At 46.5% G+C, this 21,623-nt stretch overlaps 1 protein-coding gene across 1 annotated transcript in view; it reads right to left on the minus strand.

Moving 5' to 3' along the window:
• COMMD5 (COMM domain containing 5) overlaps positions 1–18,120 on the minus strand; it is a 31,411-nt gene extending 13,291 nt beyond the window's left edge. The window contains exons 1-3 of the mRNA XM_081179085.1: positions 17,898–18,120; positions 4,548–4,708; positions 3,306–3,334 (exon numbers count right to left, since the gene is read on the minus strand). Of these exons, the coding sequence (XP_081035211.1) occupies positions 3,306–3,334; positions 4,548–4,708; positions 17,898–18,063 (356 nt within the window). The 5' untranslated portion in view covers positions 18,064–18,120. The remainder of the gene's footprint in view (positions 1–3,305; positions 3,335–4,547; positions 4,709–17,897) is intronic.
• Positions 18,121–21,623: the final 3,503 nt, after the last annotated feature.

Genomic DNA, 21,623 nt, shown 5'->3' on the forward strand with positions numbered 1-21,623 from the left:
TGCGTCCTATAGGGCGAACAATACGGTAAATGGAACTGAAAAGTTTCCCTAGCTGAGTGAAAACCTCACCCAGAACTTCATGGTAGAAGAGGAGGCGAGAGGTGAAGGGGTTGGGGAGCCAACAGTTCACCAACGTAGCTGGTGATGGAGGCAGGAAGAAGAGTCTGTGGCTCAGTCTCCACTATATGTTTAAAGTGGTATCATACCAATTTAAACAGCATAGTTTCTCCCAACGCGGGTGGCGCTGTGGGTTAAACCACTGAGCCTAGGACTTGCCGATCAGAAGGTCGACGGTTCGAATCCCTGCGACAGGGTGAGCTCCCATTGCTCGGTCCCTGCTCCTGCCAACCTAGAAAGCACGAAGTGCAAGTAGATAAATAGGTACTGCTCCGGCGGGAAGGTAAACGGCGTTTCTGTGAGCTGCTATGGTTGCCAGAAGTGGCTTAGTCATGCTGGCCACATGACCCAGAAGCTGTACGCCGGCTCCCTCGGCCAGTAAAGTGAGATGAGCACCACAACCCACCACAAGAGTTGGTCACGACTGGACCTAATGGTCAGGGATCCCTTTACCCTTTACCTTAGTTTCCCCCAAAGAATCCTGGGAACTGGCATTTAGGAAACCCCTATCCCGCACAAAGAGCTACAACTTCCAGAGTGGTTTAAAAATCTATCCCTCTTGCCAAGGAACTCTGAGTATTGTAGCCCTAGGCAGGTTAAGGGGTGTGTGTGTCTCTGAACATCATTCAGCACCCTTAACAAACTACAGTATCCAGGATTCTTTGGGGAAAAGCCATGGTTGTTTAAAGTGGTATGATACAGCATTAATGCAACAGCGCCGATGCATTTTTAAACCCCAGCCAAACCTTTGCCAGCAGGTCTTGAGTTCTCTCTCATTTTCTCTCTCTTGCTATGTCCAATGGCAGGTTGTTTCTGATGCAGCCTCTGCAGCACTTTAGTGCTTATGCAAAGCATCTGCTCTACACCACCCGGCAGAGATTTTGACTAAGTCCACGTAACAAATGGCATATTTTGCTTGCTAATTAGAACAAGCGATCACACCCAGACAATACAGGCGGATTCTGCTTGTTATATCACCGTCCTTTGAAAACAGAAGGAAATGTTTTAAAAGTAGGACAGGGCGTCTCATTCAGAAATACCAACTGTCTTGCTATTAACAACAACAATAAAAAGTTTGTGTGTGTGTGTGTGTGTGTGTGTGTGTGTGTGTGTGTGTGTGTGTGAGGGAAGGTATTAGTGGGTAATTACATGCATGCGAGAAAGATATAATTTAGAAGAACTGATAGAGGCCCATCTCTTCTATATAACATGCACTCAGCACCACATCAAAAGAAAAGGACATGTTATACAACATCAGGGTGAATCTCCTGGCTTCCAATGAGCTCATTAGTAAACTATTACATGCAAAATTCCATCTGAGTGGGACGACAGGGCAATGCTTCTCTCCTAAGCACCAATAATCTCTTTTGTGATAGTTGGGGGTGGGGAGAAGAAGCTGCCAGCCATATTTCATCAGCTGATTTGTAATATTAACAGGCTACTGAATTAGCCTGCCTGAAAACTGAGATGAAGCAGAGACCGAGCCCACTTCTACACTATACAGCCAAAGCGTTACGATACCATTTTAACCAGGCATGGCTTTACCCAAAGCATCGTGGGAACTGTAGTTAGTTAAGGATGCTGCTAGGATGCCCCTATTTCCCTCACACAACTAAACTTCACAGAGTTCCCTGGGATAAGGGATTGATTAAAGCACTCTGGGAATTGTGGCTATGTGAGGGGAATGTGTGCGTGTTGGGGGGGGGGGTGTTTCCTGACCCTCTGTACCCTTATAGCAAACTACAGTTACCAGGATGCTTGTTTAAAATGATATCATGGTGATTTAAGTATACATGGTGGATGGGGCCCACGCTTAAAGTTTTATTTGTTTATTGTATTTTATATACTGCCTTTATCTTCCAGGGATCTCAAAGGTGGTCATATGGTTCTCCTCCCCCCACCCATTTATTCCTCACAACGACCCTGTGAGGTGGGTTAGGCGAAGAGATGGTGACTGGCCAAAGGTCACCCAGTGAGCTTCATGGCTGAGTGGGGATTCGAACCCTGCTCTCCCAGGTCCTACTCTTGACCATTGCACTTTGTGTTTCAGCTGGCTGGAGTAAGCCTGGCAGCCTACAACTGAAACCTGAAATCTGTCAAGTTCTTCGACTGCCGTAGAATCATAGAGTTGCAATCATAGAGTTGGAAGAGACCACAAGGGCCATCGAGTCCAACCCCCTGCCAAGCAGGAAACACCATCAGAGCACTCCTGACATATGGTTGTCAAGCCTCTGCTTAAAGACCTCCAAAGAAGGAGACTCCACCACAGTCTCCACTTCCTGTGTGTGCTGCTCCACAGTCTCCACTTCCTGTGTGTGCTGCTCTCGCCCTCTTTCTCTGTATGTACGTCTAACTGTGGCCTAATGATATGTCTTCCTTAGCTCCCACTAACGCTGAGTGACCAACTGTTTGTGTAATTTTAAGAAAACCTGCCCCATTTCCAAGCCCTCACTATTCTCTCTTTGCAGAGGGCAGTGGAGCAGAAAAGTCTTATCTCCCCTCCATGTGCTCTGGAATGTAGGTGCTGCCTGTTGACATCACACACACTTGACTAGCCCCGCTCACGATATCCATGTGTTGAGAATGGGCATCCGTAGTTTAGGTTCCCATGAGCTGACTGCAGTCCAAAATGCCTTGAAGCCTATGCCTCAAGGATGCTGGAGGCAGGGCCAACAGGGCGTCCCCCAACCACTGCTCCCATCAACGTGTGGAGCCCCACTTCATCCAAGTAACACATGAACGGGCTCTATGGCAGGGGTGAGGAGCTTCAAGCCTGCAGGTATAACGTGGCGCTCCAAACCTCTCCATCTGCCCCCCAGGAGTCTTTCCAGGTCACTCTCCCTGCGCTGTGCTACCCTCAGGTATGCATTCCTAGCTGGAAAGTATTTCTTAACTGTAATAATGCTTCTTGCTTTCCTGGTGGGAGAGAGGGAGGTGGAAGTATTTGTGTGTGCCACATGGAGAAAGAAAGAACAGAAATTCAGTCTACCGGACAAAAGGTACGAGTCACACCTGTTGCTCCAACCACTTTTGCACCTGGTATCACCCACCACAGGGATGCAGTCCCCCTCCCCCCAGAAGTCTAGTTCTTCTTGGGCTGGGGGAAAAAGTTTCCCACTCTTTGCTTTTCCCACTTATCCATCGTGTTTGACACAAGCAACTGGCAGATTGACCAAAAACAGGCATACCTGAGCTCCTGTAGGTCTTCTTTAAAAACCTGCAAAACAAAAAGACAAGGAGAGTTCAAGGAGAGTTTCTGCAAGAACAAGGGTGGGTGCCCCTCAGACGTCTGGGAAACTGGAAAGGGATCTAGAAGACAGTGAAACCGTGCCCACCCCCCTAACAATTGATGCATCCAAACCTCAGGGTGAGTGTATGCCAAGTCTGGGTGACCCAAGATAGGGAGCTTTCATGGGTGGCTGAAACCACACACATGGCCAGTTGAAACCGTTCCCGGGGTGTGGCCTCTGTTGCATGCTGACAGCGTCTGGGAGCCAGAGGTCAGAGCTGAGTGAAGGGTGGGGAGCAAAGGTGGACAAACTGCCCCAGAAAAAGGAGTATGTGTCCCCTGCCAGAGCTAGCTCAGTACTGTCTACACTGGCGGGCAGCAGCTCTCTAGGATTTTAGGCAGAATAATTCCCCTGCCCTAACCTGGGAAATGGGACATGGGTGGTGCTGTGGGTTAAACCACAGAGCCTAGGACTTGCCGATCAGAAGGTCAGCGGTTCGAATCCCCGTGATGGGGTGAGCTCCTGTTGCTCGGTCCCAGCTCCTGCTAACCTAGCAGTTCGAAAGCACATCAAAGTGCAAGTAGATAATTAGGTACCACTCCGGCGGGAAGGTAAACGGCGTTTCCGTGTGCTGCTCTGGTTCGCCAGAAGCGGCTTAGTCATGCCGGAAGCTGTACGCCGGCTCCCTTGGCCAATAAAGCAAGATGAGCGCCGCAACCCCAGAGTCAGCCACAACTGGATCTAATGGTCAGGGGGTCCCTTTACCTTTAACCTGGGAAATGGCAGTACAGTCATACCTCTGGTTACGTCCACTTCATGTTATGTTCTTTCAGGATACGTCCCGCAGCGACCTGGAAGTACCGGAAACGGTTACTTCCAGGTTTCGCTGCTCGCGCATGTGCAGACGCGCAAAATGGCGTCACGCGCATGTGCAGAAGCGGCGAAACGCAACCCGCGCAGACGCGGGCTGCGTTCTGATCATGTTGTGAACGGGGGTCCGGAATGGATCCGGAATGGATCCTGTTACCACTGTAATTGAACCTGAGACCTCCTGAACGCGAAGCAATTGCTTTACGACTGAGCTAAAACATGTGGAGGGTCACAGGTTCCCCATCCCTTTTTTGGAGCTACCATCTTGCTCATCTCACAGTTTAGCACATACATAGTTTTTATTGAGGAATGTGTATGCCTTCTACTCACTTCTTGCTTCAGAGACGCTGTGGGCAGCCTCAAGGCCTCTCGCAGAAGAGTATACATTCCAGAGATGAGGACAGCAAGCTGTTCATCTGATAGTTTTGCATTCTCGGCAATCACTTTTACCAGTTCTTTGCAGTCTTTTCCTTCTAAGGCGCTGACAGTGACTGTTTGGCAAAATAACGATAAAGGTTAAGTTATCAACTTTGGCAGAGTCCCGCAAGTGCAAGCACATAATTTCAGCATGATCAAAAGCCCCTGGGAAAACACTAGCGACTTTGCAACAGCAGCAGCATCTAGGGATCTGACACCATCTAGTCGTGCTTTAAAGGAGGAGGTTTGTACACAAAACAGGGGAGGGAAATTTAAATGGGAAAGAACAGCATACAAACTTCAGAAGAGCCCTCGTGAATCTGGCCAATGGCCAATCTAGTCCAGCATCCTGTTCTCACAGTGGCCATCACCAGATGCCTTCCAACTGGACCTGAGCGCAACACCACTCTCCCACTTGTCACTCGCAGAAACTGACATTCAGAGGCAAACTACCTTGAACAGTGGAGGCAGAACATAACCATGTGGTTTAGCTGTAAAGAAATTTCGGAAGAGTCCCATTCAGTGTTGTTGTTTTTTCTTAAAAAATGTTTAGGGCTACAGTGGTACCTCGGGTAAAGAACTTAATTCGTTCTGGAAGTATGTTCTTAACCTGAAGCACCACTTTAGCTAATGGGGCCTCCTGTTGCCGCCGCACAATTTCTGTTCTCATCCTGAAGCAAAGTTCTTAACCCAAGGTACTATTTCTATGTTAGCGGAGTCTGTAACCTGAAGTGTATGTAACCTGAAGCGTATGTAACCCAAGGTACAACTGTACTCTCATTTTGACTCAAGAAAATCACCATTTTAATGGAAGCGTTGAACAGAGTCTGTCCCTAACCGATATGATTTTTGGAAGAGTATAAAACCCACACAGAGATAACAGTTTTTAATCTGCTTGGGAAAATCATCAGAGATCGCAAAGAAAGGACTATACGATAACAACAAGAAGAGAAAGGAAGTAACAAAGGACTATCCGGATCAAACTGGATAGATCTGACTAATTAAAGCAGTAAGATAAGTGATGCCTGTTTTGGACTCGTGCGGAGCTTGATGTATGGATACCCTCAACAAAATTTAAAATCTGGCTGTATAATTTGGAATTAATGTGATATGGATAATGTGATGTGATTGGCCTGTTAATAAAAATTATAAAAAAGAAAGAAAGAGAAAATCACCATTTTACAGTCATACCTCGGGCTACAGACGCTTCAGGTTACGTTTTTTCGGGTTGCGGACCGCCGAAACCTGGAAGTACCGGAAAGGGTTACTTCCGGTTTCAGCGGTTGTGCATGCGCAAAAGCTCTAAATCACACTTTGTGCATGTGCAGACGTGCCGAATCGCAACCTGCGCATGCACAGATGCGCCGCTGCGGGTTGCGGATGCTGCGGGTTGCGAACGTGCATCCTGCACGTTCGCAACCCAAGCCTCCACTGCATAGTTCAAATTGGGGAAAATAAATACAGCAAATGGACAAAAGTACAAAGATTCACAAAATGTTTAGGGGCATGTGTACCTCTGCGTCACCCCAGAAAAAAAGCACTGGTCTCATTTATTGCCACTACTGTGGATAACTGCTCCCTCTAACAGCAAATGCAGCTGCTGAGCGCCAACAGGATTAAAACCCAAACTTGGAAACTGAGAAACAAGAGAGGTATCCGTATACTCAGGGAAACACCAAGGTTTATAATGTACAAAAGAAAAAGGGTGAAAAATCCTAAACACACTTCAGTGAGGGGGCAACCATTTTACCCCCCCAAACCCCACCCCCCAAAAATCAGCCTAATGAGGACTCAGCATACTTTACGGCCATAGAATATTAAGGGAATGGAATCAGTGTTTGAAATTAGCCAGGCGCCAGGCACATTTTGCACCTGACTTTTGACCACTTGCGACCAAGTGAAGATTCCTGGGCGCCAGTATGGCACCTGACAGCTCCACCACCTGGAGGTGCATGCCTGGGAATCATTGGATCTGGACTGTTTTCACACACTAATACTCGATCCTGTAGAATTCTGTGTTATATTTTATTTACACCAGTGGTTTCAACCAGTGTGCTGTGAAACCCTTGAAGGATGGTCATGGGTGACGCAAGCAACACTGGCCTCTGTCCCTCTTTCCCTCCCTCCCTCCTCTGATGCCCTCTTGCATCTCTGCCTCCCAAAGGCTTGAACAGCTGTTTGTTACAGCAGGACCAGCTATAAGCTCCCCAGGCGAATGATGCCTCTGTGGCTGGCCAGGGGGTGCTGGTTGACAGGAGATGAGCAAGCAAGCAAGCAGAGGAGGGAGCCCAGCCAGCTAGTCCTCCAGCCCTTGCTGTTGGGAATGGACAGACAAGTGGGAGGCCAGGCAGGCAGGCACTGTGCTGGCCTTTCTTGTGTTTGTTGTGTGCAAAGACTGCCTGGGAGCTGAGTGCTTGGTGCTGAAGGGGAGCCAGTCTGCCTTGGCAGTGCCCACTGCTGCCTCCTGAGGTAAGGTGCTGGCCTAACACTCACCTTTGGCCACTCTCCATTAGGCCACTAAGGCTGGGGGCATCCTCTGCCAGGCCCCTGTGGGGCAGTGTGAGGAGGCACCTCTCTTTGGGGTGGGGTGGGGGCAGGAAGCTCAGAGATCGGGGCAACAGCAGCGGCTGCCCAGAGGACTCCCAAGAAGAGGGGAGGGGAGGCTGTGGGAACTCTACAAGGGAGGGTGAGAGGCTGCCAGCTCTGCAGGCAAGGGGTGACATAACTAGGCTCCTGAGCCCCACAGGTGTAGGGCAGAAAGAATGCAGTTGGTCAAGGGAGCCATAGATTCAAAAGGGTTGAAAACCTCTGCTTTACACAATCAGAATGAATATATGCAGCCAAAATGCTTATTCTGTGCAGCCTGGGCAGTATACAATATGCAGTAAAAAGAAAAATAACAACTCAACCCCCCCAACAAAAAACAACAACACATTTTAAAAGGGCGTAGTATGTAAATTGATCAACCAATGGCCTGGTTAAAAAGGAACGGTTTTGCCTGGCGCCTAAAGGCGTATAATGAAGGCGCCAGGCAAAATTCCCTGGAGAAAGCATTCCACAGACGGGGAGCCACTGCAGAGAAGGCCCGTTCTCATGTTGCCACCCTCTGGACCTCTCAATGGGGAGGGACACAAAGGAGGGTCTCAGAAGATGATATCAGGGTGTGGGTATAGGATTGAGTCCTGCAAAACCCCACAATGAAGGCCCACAAGGCTGAAAAGCATTCCCCAAGTAATTAATTCCTCCGTGGTGAACATTTGTGCAAGCACTCCTCCTTATGGAAAAAAATGGAACTAGAATTGCAACAATAATTTTAAGATTCTACTATTTTTAAGCACGTCAAAGTGCAAGTAGATACCGCTCCGGCGGGAAGGTAAACAGTGTTTCCGTCCGCTGCTCTGGTTCGCCAGGAGTGGCGTCGTCATGCTGGCCACATAACCTGGAAAAACTGTCTGCAGACAAACGCCAACTCCCTCGGCCCATAGAGCGAGATGAGCGCCGCAACCCCAGAGTCGTCTGGACTTAACTGTCAGGGGTCCTATACCTTTTTTATTTTTCACACTATTTCATGGCTTTTACACAGGCTGAGTAAAGGGACTGTCTGAATACAGATTTTAGAATTCTTCTAAAGTGTGAACATAGTTACTTTTATTCTTGGTGTGACAAAATAAACGTGTGGCTATAGCTCTGTCTTTCACTATGTGAAGCATGGTTATAGCCAGGATTTTTTTGGGGGGGGGGCAGCCAAAGTTCTTGAATTTTTTTTAGAATGTCAATGTTGTTGAGCTTGGAGATCACAGGGGAAAATACCTGTGAAGAGGACATTACAGATGGCATTATTATATAGTTTCATTATCATTTATATTTATATATTTAATTGCACCTTTTCCCCTGACGGAACTCAAGCATAGAAAAAGCTATCGTTAAAATGGAATGAAATATTAATAGAATTAAAACTATATACATATGTAAAATCTGTTTTGTATTTTGTTCCTGGAACAACCTGGCCACCAAATTCTGTACCAGTGGAAGTTTCTGTACCAGTGGAACAGTCTCGGGTTAAGAACGGACCTCCATAACGAATTAAATTTTTAACCTGGGGTACCACTGTAATTACTGGTAATTCTTCCATGGTGAACATTTGTGAGAGCACTCCCCCTTATGGTGAAAAATGGAACTAGAATTGCAACAATAATTTTAAGACTCAACTATTTTTAAACACATCAAAGTACGGTGGTACCTCGGGTTACATACGCTTCAGGTTACAGTCTCTGCAAACTCAGAAATAGTACCTCGGGTTAAGAACTTTGCTTCAGGAAATTGCGTTCCGGAGCCCCTTTCGCAACTGGAGCAGAACGCAACCTGCGTCTCTGGGTCGCGATTCACCGCTTCTGTGCATGATGTCATTTATCAGCGCATGCACGAATGGCAAAACCTGGAAATAACCCGTTCCGGTACTTCCGTGTTGCCGCAGAACGCAACCTGAAAAGATTTAACCCGAAGTGTCTTTAACCCAAGGGATGACTGTAATTAATTCTCCCATGGTGAACATTTGTGCAAGCACTCCCCCTTATGGTTAAAAATGGAAACAGAATTGCCACAATAATTTTAAGACTCAACTATTTTTAAGCACATCAAAGTACTAGTAGATAAATAGGTACCGCTCCAGCGGGAAGGTAAATGGCAGTTCCGTATGCTGCTCTGGTTTCGTCAGAAGTGGCTTAGTCATGCTGGCCACATGACCCGGAAACACTGTCTGAGGACAAACGCCGGCTCCCTCGGCCAGTAAAGCGAGATGAGCGCCGCAACCCCAGAGTCGTCTGCAACTGCACGTAACCGTCAGGGATCCTTTGCCTTTTTTCCCCTTTCACACTATTTCATGGCATTTACACAGGCCGAGTAAAGGGACTGTCTGAATACAGATTTTAGAATTCTTCTAAAGTGTTAACCTTTATTCTTGGTGTGACAAAATAAACGTGTGGCTATAGCTCTGTCTTTCACTTTCCTGGGTACAGCCAGGATTTTTGTGGGGTGGGGGTGGCAGCCAAAGTTGCTGAATTTTTTTTAGGATATCAAAGTTGTTGAGATTGGTGATCAGAGGGGAAAATACCTGAGAAAAGCACATTACAGGGGGCATTACTGTCAGCGGTTCTTTACTTTTTTATTTTTCACACTATTTCATGGCATTTGCACAGGCCGAGTAAAGGGACTGTCCTAATATGAATTTTAGAATTCTTCTAAAGTGTTAACCTTTATTCTTGGTGTGACAAAATAAAGGTTTGGCTATAGCTCTGTCTTTCACTATGTGAAGCATGGATATAGCCAGGATTTTTTTGGGGGGGGGGGATGGCAGTCAAAGTTGCTGATTTTATTTTAGGATGTCATAGTTGTTGAGCTTGGAGATCACAGGGAAAAATACCTGTGAAGAGGACATTACAGGGGATATTATTATATAGGTTTATTATATTTTATATCTATTTATTAAATTGCACCTTTTCCGCTGATGGAACTCAAGCATAGAAAAAGCCATCATTAAAAAGCAATGAAATATTAACAGAATTAAAACTATATACATATATAAAATCTGTTTTGTATTTTGGTCCTGGAACAACCTGGCCACCAAATTCTTCACCAGTTGAAGTTTCCAAACCGTCTTCAGAGGCAACTTCACCTCTAACACATTGCAGTAATCTAGCCAAGAGGTTACCAGAGCATAGACAACAGTAGTTAGGCCATCCCTGTCCAGACAGGGGCGTAGCTGGGTAAGTAACACCCTCTGGGAACAACCATCCAAGTAGCACTGGAACCACCACAAAGCGGTGCCACCAACCCCCAGTTTAGAGTCACTCATGAAGGAAACCATGGTTGATGGTATTGAAAGCGGCTGAGAGGTCGAGAGCAATTAACAGGGACATGTTTCCCTTGTCTCTCTCTCTCGACAAAGGTCATCATACAGGGCGACCAAAGCAGTTTCTGTGCCAAAACCAGGCCAAACCCTGTTCCAGAAAATCAGTTTCTTCCAAAAGAACCTAGATCTGGTGTGTGACCACTCGCTCCAGATCCTTGCCCAGGAAAGGGGGCTAAGCAACTGGCCAGCACATTGCAACAAATGGAAATATGCAAGTAAAATTATACCACCCAGTTTATAAGAAGCGCAATTAACTGTTTTAATGGCAAAACTGATTAACAATATTTCCTGTGGCCATCACATTAACTAGTCAGTTCCCTGTCGCAGCGTTGGAAGCAATCCGCAAGAAACAAAAGCAGTTAAGTTAGAATAAAGGTGAAAGGCTTGCAGCTGTGCAGGCAAGGGGTGACATAGCTGGGCTCCTGAGCCCCACAGTGGTGATGCAAAAACAATGCAGTTGGTCAAGGGAACTGTGGACTCAAAGAGGTTGAAAACACCTGCTTTACACAATCAGAATGAATTTCTGCAGCCAAATTGCCTTTTTTGTGCCGCCTGGGCAGGAGCGCTCACCATAAAGAAAAAGAGGTTGGAATAGGCCAGTATATATGTGGACTGTCCCTGGATCAACTGACTTTTCCTCCTTAAATTCTCAAAGCTCTTAACTTGGCTTAAGACTGTCCTATGACCTAGCCAGATGTTCAACTGAGAATCAATCACAGTCAGTCCATCGAATATGAGAGGCACCTGTGTTTAGGCTCATTATTCCAGAACTTCTAACAAGTTCCCACGCAACCCATAAGCCAATCCTAAAGAGACTATATCACACCACCACGGGAAAAAGGCAACTTCAAATCAGGAACCAGAATAGTAACCAGGCAAGAAAGGACTTGCCAGTTGTGGTTCTCTCAGTTTCTCAATTTTCCAATCTTAAATGCAGTCCTCCACATTTTGCAGGAAATTTCATTAAAACAAAACTCATGAAAATGCATCAGTACTTTAGTGTGGAGTTTCCCTAATAAACACATTTTTACAGGCAGTGTTGTCTTATGTACACATGTTTGCAAGCAACTTCCCCAAATGTAATGCAGTTTTGTATATTATTTTTACCAATACATCCATTTTGATGCACACTTCTTCAATGGAAAGAAGTGCAACTCACTGTTTTAATTGCAAAACAGATTTCATTTCATTTCATTTCATTTCATTTCATTATTTCATTTATTTATTTATTTATTGAATGAATTTACACACTGCCCTATACCTGGGGGTCCCAGGGCAGTTCAAGGAATAAATTCAAGATATAAAAGCTCGAAATATATAATAAAAAGAAAAACAACAACTCAATAGCACCCCCCCCCACAAAAAACACATCTTAGAAGTGCACAGTACGTAAATCAGATCAACCAAAGGCCTAGTTAAACAGGAATGTTTTTGCCTGGCGCCTAAGGGTGTATAGTGAAGGTGCCAGGCAAACGTCCCTGGGGAGACCATTCCACAGACGGGGAGCCACCGCAAAGGAGGCCCGTTCTTGTGTTGACACCCTCCGGACTTCTCAAGGGGGAGGCACACGAAGGAGGTTCTCAGAAGATGATATCAGGGTGTGGGTAGGTTCATATGGAAAGAGGCGGCCCTTGAGGTATTGTGGTCCTGAGCCGTTGAAGGCTTTATAGATCAAAACCAGCACTTTGAATTTGGCCTGGAAACCCATTGGAAGCCAGTGCAGTCGGACCACGATCGGAGTAATATATTCAAACCGTCTTGCTCCAGTGAACAACCTAGCCACTGTATTCTGCACCAGCTGAAGTTTCCAAACCATCCTCAGAGGCAGCTTCACCTCTAACACATTGCAGTAATCTAACCAAGAGGTTACAAGAGCATAGACAACAGTAGTTAGGCCATCCCTGTCCAGATAGGGGCGTAGCTGGGCCACCAGCCCAAGCTGATGGAAGGTGCTCTGGGCCATTGAGGCCACCTGAGCCTCGAGCGACAGCAAAGGATCCAGGAGGACCCCCAAGCTGTGAACCTGCTCCTTCAGAGGAAGTGTAACCCCATCAAGAGCAGGCGACCTCCCAGCCATCTGGTCTCGGGAGCCACCCACCAACAGTGCCCCAGTCTAATCTGGATTGAGCTTCAGTTTGTTGGCTCTCACCCAGTCCATTACCAAGGCAAGACACTTCCACTGGCAAGACATTACCAAGGTCCAGCACTTCCACTGTCTCACCTCCAGTTGTAAAGGAGAAATAGAGCTGAGTGTCCTCAGCATACTGATGACAACATACTCCAAACCTCTGGATAACCCCACCCAGTGGTTTCATGTAGAGGTTAAACCAGTGTTTCCCAACCGGTGTTCCGCGGCACACTAGTGTGCCGCGAGACGTTGACTGGTGTGCCGTGGGAGGGAGGCGGGCGAGTCGGGCGGCGAGAGGTGGGGCGGCGGCGGCGAGCACACGCGGGGCGGTGAGCGAGCTCCCTCCCACATCCCATCGCCGCTCGCTTCGGCCGGCCTACTGGAGGAAGGCGCGAAAACCTCGCGCATGCGCAGGCCTTCCGCCTGCGACAGCCCAGTAGGCCGGCCGAAGCGAGCGGCGATGGGATGTGGGAGGGAGGGAGCTCGCCGCCCCGCGTGTGCTCGCCGCCCGACTCGCCCGCCTCCCTCCCACGGCACACCAGCCTACCTCCCTGCTTTTTCCAATTAAGGCAACCTCCACTCTCCTGCCCCTCCGCGTTTCTCACCCCAAAGCCTTGTGGGCAGCAGGAAGTGGGGCCGTCCTGCCTCTACCCCACGCCGGGTGGCTGCTGACACGTCCCTTGGGCAGGAGAGGCATCCGGCTGGATGAAGGCAGCGACGCCGGGGGAACGAAACAGCACGGCAGGTCTGAGCTGGCGCCTGGAAGGACACAGATTGCTTCATGTCGCTGCATTCCACAGCTCCGAGGCTGGCAGGTGAATGCGTGCACTTCTCTCTCTCGTTTTATTTAATGTGCATTTTAGAAGCATGTGGAAATATCCTGCGTCATCAACCACTTTGGGGAAAGTGTGCGTGTGTGTGTTTGGGGCTAGATTTCATGCATGCCTTTTTTTTAAGTTCTCTTCCTGCTTCATCCACATTCACCCCCCAAAAGGCCATTTTCTGCGTGCTGAATAAATTCTGCAACTTACTATTTCATAATAAAGTAATTATAAAATACTTTCTTTGTGTTTATTTGATTCCTATTAAAGAGAGTTACTTTATATATAGTCAATATAGGCACAGAGTTAATTTTTTAAACATTTTCTAATGGTGGTGTGCCGCGAGATTTTTTTCATGAAACAAGTGTGCCTTTGCCCAAAAAAGGTTGGGAAACACTGGGTTAAACAACATGGGGGATAGGATTGAGCCCTGCGGAACCCCACATTGAAGGTTCCACAGGGCTGAAGAGCATTCCCCAAGTACAGTGGTCCTTGGGTCAAGTACCTAATTTGTTCCGGAGGTCTGTTCTTAACCTGAAACTGTTCTTAACCTCCCAGTCCATTTCCAAGGCAAGACCCTGGTCCAGCACTTCCACTGTCTCACCTGCAGATGTAAAGGAGAAATACAGCTGAGTGTCATCAGCAGACTGCTGACAATGTACTCCAATCCTCTGGTTTCATGTAGTTAAACAACATGGGGGATAGGACTGAGCCCTGCGGAAGCCCACCTGAAGTTCCACGGGGTTGAAAAACATTCCCCAAGTACAGTGGTACCTCTGGTTGCATACGGGATCCGTTCTGGAGCCTTGTTCGCAACCGGGGCAGAACGCAACCTGCTTCTGCACGTCTCTGGGTCGCGATTCACCACTTCTAAGCATGTGCGTGATGTCATTTTGAGCATCTGCGCATGCGTGAACGGTGAAACACGGAAGTAACCCGTTCTGGTACTTCTGGGTCACCGAGGGACGCAACCTAAAAAGATTTAACCCAAAGTGTCTTTAACCTGAGGTATGACTGTAATTAATTCTCCCATGGTGAACATTTGTGCAATGACTCCCCCCTATGGTAAAAAATGGAAATAGAATTGCCACAATAATTTTAAGACTCAACTATTTTTAAGCACATCAAAGTACAGTGGTACCTCGGATTACAGACGCTTCAGGTTACAGACTCCGCTAACCCAGAAATAGTACCTCGGGTTAAGAACTTTGCTTCAGGATGAGAACAGAAATCACGCAGTGGTGGTGCGGCAGCAGCAGGAGGCCCCATTAGCTAAAGTGGTACCTCAGGTTAAGAACAGTTACAGGTTAAGAATGGACCTCCAGAACGAATTACATTCTTAACCTTAGGTACCACTGTACTAGCAGATAAATAAGTACTGCTCTGGTGGGAAGGTAAACGGTGTTCCCGTGCGATGCTCTGGTTTCGTCAGAAGCAGCTTAGTCATGCTGGCCACATGACCCGGAAAAACTGTCTGAGGACAAACTCTGGATTCCTCAGCCCATAGAGCGAGATGAGCGAGGCAACCCCAGAGTCGTTCGTGACCGGACCTAACTGTCAGGGGTCCTCTACCTTTTTTATTTTTCACACTATTTCATGGCATTTACACAGGCCAATTAAAGGCACTGTCCGAATACGGATTTTAGAATTCTTCTAAAGTGTTAACCTTTATTCTTGGTGTGACAAAATAAAACATGTGGCTATAGCTCTTTCTTTCACTTTCCTGGGTATAGCCAGGATTTTTTTGGGGGGGGGGCGGCCAAAGTTGCTGAATTTTTTTTAGGATGTCAAAGTTGTTGAGCTTGGAGATCAGAGGGGAAAATACCTGTGAAGAGGACATTACAGGGGGCATTATTATATAGTTTCATTATCTTTTATATTTATTTACTAAATTCCACCTTTTCCCCTGAGGGAACTCAAGCATAGAAAAGGCTATCATAAAAAAGCAATGAAATATTAATAGAATTAAAACTATATACATATGTAAAAATCTGTCTTGCATTTTGGTCCTGGAACAACCTGGCCACCAAATTCTTCACCAGTTGAAGTTTCCAAACCATCCTCAGAGGCAGCTTCACCTCTAACACATTGCAGTAATCTAACCTTGAGGTCATCAGAGCATTGACAACAGTAGTTAGGCTATCCCTGTCCAGATAGGGGCGTAGCTGGGCCACCAGCCCAAGCTGATGGAAGGTGCTCTGGGCCACTGAGGCCACAAGTGCCTAGAGTGACAGCAAAGGATCCAGGAGGACCCCCAAGCTGTGAACCTTCTCCTTTAGGGAAAGTATAACCCCATCAAGAGCAGGCGACCTCCCGCCATCTGGTCTAGGGAACCACCCACTAACAGTGCCAGAGTCTAATCTGGATTAAGCTTCAGTTTGTTGGCTCTCATCCAGTCCATTTCCGAGGCAAGACCCTGGTCCAGCACTACCACTGTCTCACCTGCAGATGTAAAGGAGAAATACAGCTGAGTATCATCAGCAGACTGCTGACAACGTACTCCAAACCTCTGGTTTCATGTAGTTAAACAACATGGGGGATAGGATTGAGCCCTGTGGAACCCCATATTGAAAGTTCCACGGGGTTGAAAAGCATTCCCCAAGCACAGTGGTACCTCTGGTTGCGAACGGGATCCGTTCCGGAGCCCCATTCACAACCGGAGCAGAACGCAACCCACGTCTGCGCATCTCTGGGTCGCGATTCACCGCTTCTGTGCATGTGCGTGATGTCATTTTCAGCATCTGCGCATGCATGAATGGCAAAACCTGGAAATAACCCGTTCCAGTACTTCTGGGTTACCGCAGCACGCAACCTGAAAAGATTTAACCTGAAGTGTCTTTAACCCAAGGGATGACTGTAATTAATTCTCCCATGGTGAACATTTGTGCAAGCACTCCCCCTTATGGTTAAAAATGGAAATAGAATTGCCACAATAATTTTAAGACTCAACTATTTTTAAGCACATCAAAGTACTAGTAGATAAATAGGTACTGCTCCAGTGGGAAGGTAAATGGCAGTTCCGTGCACTACTCTGGTTTCGTCAGAAGCAGCTTAGTCATGCTGGCCACATGACCCGGAAACACTGTCTGAGGACAAACGCCAGCTCCCTCGGCCAATAAAGCGAGATGAGCGCCGCAACCCCAGAGTCGTCTGCAACTGCACGTAACCGTCAGGGGTCCTTTGCCTTTTTTTTCCTTTCACACTATTTCATGGCATTTACACAGGCTGAGTAAAGGGACTGTCTTAATATGGATTTTAGAATTCTTCTAAAGTGTTAACCTTTATTCTTGGTGTGACAAAATAAAGGTTTGGCTATAGCTCTGTCTTTCACTATGTGAAGCATGGATATAGCCAGGATTATTTGGGGGGGGGGATGGCAGCCAAAGTTGCTGAATATTTTTTAGGATGTCAAAGTTGTTGAGCTTGGAGATCACAGGGAAAAATACCTGAGAAGAGGACATTACAGATGGCATTATTATATAGTTTCAGTATCTTTTATATTTATTTATTAAATTGCACCTTTTCCCCTGACGGAGCTCAAGCACGGAAAAAGCTATCATTAAAAAGCAATTAAAATATTAATAAAATTAAATCTATATACATATGTAAAATCTGTTTTGTATTTTAGTCCTGGAACTACCTGGCCACCAGATTCTGCACGGGGTTGAAAAGCATTCCCCAAGTAACGCCCTCTGGGAACAACCACCCAAGTAGGACTGGAACCACCGCAAAGCGGTGCCACCAACCCCCAGTTCAGAGTCACTCAAGGAGGATACCATGGCTGATGGTATTGAAAGCGCTAAGTGGTCGAGAACAATTAACAGGGACATGTTTGCTTTCTCTCTCTCTCCAAAGGTGACCAAAGCAGTTTCTGTGCCAAAACCAGGCCTAAACCCTGATCCAGGAAATCAGTCTTCCAAAAGAACCTGGATCTGGTGTGCGACCACTCGCTCCAGATCCTTGCCCACGAAAGGTGGCTAAGCAACTGGCCGGCACATTGCAACAAATGGAAATGTGCAAGTAAAATTATACCACCCAGTTTATAAGAAGCGCAATTAACTGTTTTAATGGCAAAACTGATTAACAATATTTCCTGTGGCCATCACATTAACTAGTCAGTTTCACATTTCACATTGCAGCGTTGGAAGCAATCCGCAAGAAACTTAAGCAGTTAAGACAGAAGCACAAAAGCAGTAACAGCAAGATGTCCTGCTGTCAAGAGCAACTGATGGGAGCGTGAGGAAAGGGCCACGCAGAGCCAACGATCAAGCCCACTTCAGGAACGCTGGAAGGAGGTTAAGCTAACCAGCGCCTAAGCAGGATAAGCTCTCAAAGGCAATAACCCGTTCCCTGCGGGCACTGATTCCCACCCCTCTACCTGTCCTGCCGGCAAAGCGTTTGTTTACCTTTGAGGAGTTTGCGAAAGGTTTCCTTGTCCAGCTCCCGAACACTGCTGGCCATCGCTTCCACCTCTGCGGGTATCCGAGCCCCCAGAAAGCTGACCCTGCTGAGGTTAGTCTCGAGTCCCGAGTGCTGGTAATGGGGTAACAGGGCCTTCGCAATCGCAGCCATGGCAGCAGGAACTCCAAGGCTTTGCAAAAACGGGGAAGAAGAAAAAATGCAGGCCCGGCTGTCAAGTCACGTGACTCTCCTCTTCCCGGGGAACGTTCTATTTCATTCGAGCGCCCCCTAATGGCCCAAAGTCCGAAATGAAGGATGGGAGAAAGCTTGTTCTGGAGCGCAGAATTCGAACCAATGGCAAGGCAGGAGATTCCGACGAAACATCAGGAATAACTTTCTGTCAGTAAGAGCTGTTTGACGGTGCAACAGACTCCCAAGAGAGGCGGTGGCCTCTGCTTCCTTATAGGTTGGATGCCATCTGTCCTGGATGCTTTAGTTGAGATCCCTGCGTTGCAGGGGGTTAGACTAGTGGACCTTTGGTGTCCCTTCCGACTTTATGATTCTGTGATTCTATGAATTTGTCTGTCTTCGGGAAGTAAAGGGTAAAAGCTCCCGCCCCGACAAAGAGCGTCCATCTGCATACTTGTAAATCCATCGTTTGATGACTCCAACGGGAATAGCGTCCTGTGAGGCAGGAATAGGACACTCCGCAAATAATGCGCAGATGTAACATGTTTACCCAACCTGGTGCCCTCCAGATATTTTAAATTTGTTTGCATCAATTTGTTTAAAATGCTGCCAATTTATCACAGCCATTTTTTTGTCATTTTTTTTTAAAAAAAAACACCCCTAAGCATTGCTAAAAATAAAGTACCAATTCTTACATTATAGTGTGAGATAAGGGTTACCTAATGTTCAGGTGGAAAGGGTGCTTCTAGTGTGGTCCATTCAGCTAGCTGCTTGTTAGAGGAAATGTGTGAACCCGGATCCGTCTATGTATGTAAACAGTTATCAGCATTAGCTCAAACGGAACAGTTACAATTCTAGGCACACGTAACAGTACTTTGCATCTGCACCTATGAATTGAATAAAGTTAGGACGACAAATAAGAATACCGTAGCAATCATCATTCATAATTATATGATTTGGCTATAATGGCTAGGTTTGCAAATTATGTCCAGTCACAGCAACATACTTTTATAATAAATTGCTCTGCGCCATTAACTTTTATAGACAAGAAATCAAGGAGGAAGAGGTAAAATCAGTTATGGTCCATTGGGCCCAGGATATTGGGCATTATATATATATGTGAAAGGCTTTGGAGAGAAAACATAATGAAAATGCTGTACCGATGGTATCTGACCCCGGCCGAAGTGGCCAAGATGTAGAAGAAAAGCTCCGACGTTTGCTGGAGATGCAAAAAAGCGGTTGCAAATGTGATGGGGACTGTGTGAAGATAAGAACATTTTGGGACATAAAATATAACGAACTCAAAAAGATATTTAAATTTTCGTTTAAAAAAACACCCTGAAGCCTTTTTGTTAGGCATTATGTTCATTGATATACAACCCCCCCAACCCTCCTTATGTACGCAACCACAGCGGCGAGGATTTTAATAGCAAAAAATTGGCAATGTGATGTAATCCCCTCAATAGCTGATTGGCAAACAAAGAAGATAGAATATTCAGAACTTGCAAGGATGACTGGGAGAATAAGGGGAAACTCTAACCAGAAATTTAGTAAAGATTGGATAAGGTTCAAAGAATATCTTTAAAAGTACTGTAATAACACAAATCTCCTGACAGATTCGGACTGAATCTTGAAGTTCAAGGAAATTATAGAGTAAAATCCCCCCCATAATTAACTGAGAAGAATAATAAATACGAAGTGTGTATACACTAGTAAGGTATAAAAAACACAATGAGGTGAATCGGAAGTTAAAGGGTATGTAATGTCAGATGAGGTGTTCTGTGTAAATTGTTTTGTAATAAAGAATCTTCTTAAAACGAGAAAAAAAACTTTTATAGATACAAGCCACACTCATCTAATAATGTTATACGCCTGTACTTATTTATTTTTAACTTGCTGATAAAGCCTGCAGTCCAGACCCACTTAACTGCAAACAAGTTCACTTGAAAGATAGAGGTCTTACTTCTGAGCAGGCGTATATAGGATCGCAGTGAAAGATAAATGCATATTTGTATGCACAGGTGAGCCGTAGCGGGAATTTACGCCAGCAATACAGGCTGTGTACAGGTTACCGCTTACTGTGGCTCCATTGCGCTCCCGCTGCTGTTGTTTAAAGTCTAATGCACACGGCATTAGCCACAATCCATAAGTATACTGTAGTTTATTTCAAAATACTCCTCTTTGATACGCTTTCCCTCAAACCATTTTCCATCAGATCCCATCAGTTTTTAAGCTGCGATGTGTACCTTCGATGTGTACCGGCTTTGCCACACGCGATGGAGAGAGTTTCGTTGAATGGGAGTTTGATGCAGGAAAACAAATCCAGTAATGTACACTGGGTGAAGACATCCCCGCTCCCTCTTTGGTGTGCCCACTGGGGTTGCTGCCGGATACATGGTCGCCCTGTATTTAAATGTGAAATGCTACGTCCCTTATTGATACAGTTTTGTCCTGCATTTCTGGTCTCCTCTCTGTTTCTCTTTCTCTCTCTGCCAAGTTAGGGACGTGTGTTTGAAAGGACATATCTTTAAGCTCTGGGTACCCAGGGACAGGCAGATGTACAAATTCAGGTGTAAGTGTGCGCCCAGGTGTGCAGCGAGTTCCAGAGGGGCTATCCTGCTGGGCGGCAAATAGGTTGTAACGGATTTCTTCAGCACCAGATGAAAATGAAAATGAAAATCGACCCCACTTCGCCCCGTATCATGCCAGAACAAAGGTTGCACCCCTAGTACAGCGTTGTTTAAAAACAAAACAAAAACCCCATATGAAACGCAGTGTGTGGAACCTTGCAGCATTTTAAGTCGCTAACGAGCGTGTAGCTTTATTTATTCTCTTATTTGTATATATAATTATGTTCCTCTTTGTACCAGCCTGGGCAATGGCGGAAATGTAAATCCTCCTCGGTTTAATTAATTTATTATTCTCAACCTGTTTGCTCACAATGTAGCTCCTCTAGACGACCCCAGGTTCAGTCGCTGGGAATCTGCGGGTAGAATTGGGCGAGGCACTGCCATTCCCCTCCCCACCCCACCCGCCCTTCAAAAATGGCGCCGAACGCCAAGGAAAGTGGTGAGGCGGGAGGCGCGCAAAGCAGGGAAGTCTGCTCTCGAGTAGACTCTGAGAAAGGTCTTCTTTCTCCCTCTTCACGCCGCGCCTCTTGCAAAGTTTCTTGTTGTGTCTGGAGGCCGGTTGAATCAGGCACGACCCCTTTCTATTAGTAACCAATTTACCCGGGACTAGCCTGGTCCCCCCCCCCCCGCACCCCAGTCCACTGTACACTGATGCTAAGCCGCCCGGGCACCCGCTCCCTCAAGGCTTGCAATTTACCCTTAACCTGTAATCGGGATGTATGGCATTTCTACATAGCCAAGAAAATGCTTAAGAGTTTACAAAGCAATAAGTGGGGAAGGAAACTTAATTGCAATTTGTGCTCGGTAGTGGAATTGTCCCCTGCTTGCAACTAGCTATCGGAAATGGACAGTAAAGGAATGCAAAATCTAACACGCATTGTTTCTTGCACTTAAATGATAGTTGCAAGGACC

The sequence above is a fragment of the Podarcis bocagei genome, assembly GCF_964188305.1.
Source record: "Podarcis bocagei genome assembly, chromosome: Z".
In the NCBI taxonomy this organism is placed as follows: domain Eukaryota; kingdom Metazoa; phylum Chordata; class Lepidosauria; order Squamata; family Lacertidae; genus Podarcis; species Podarcis bocagei.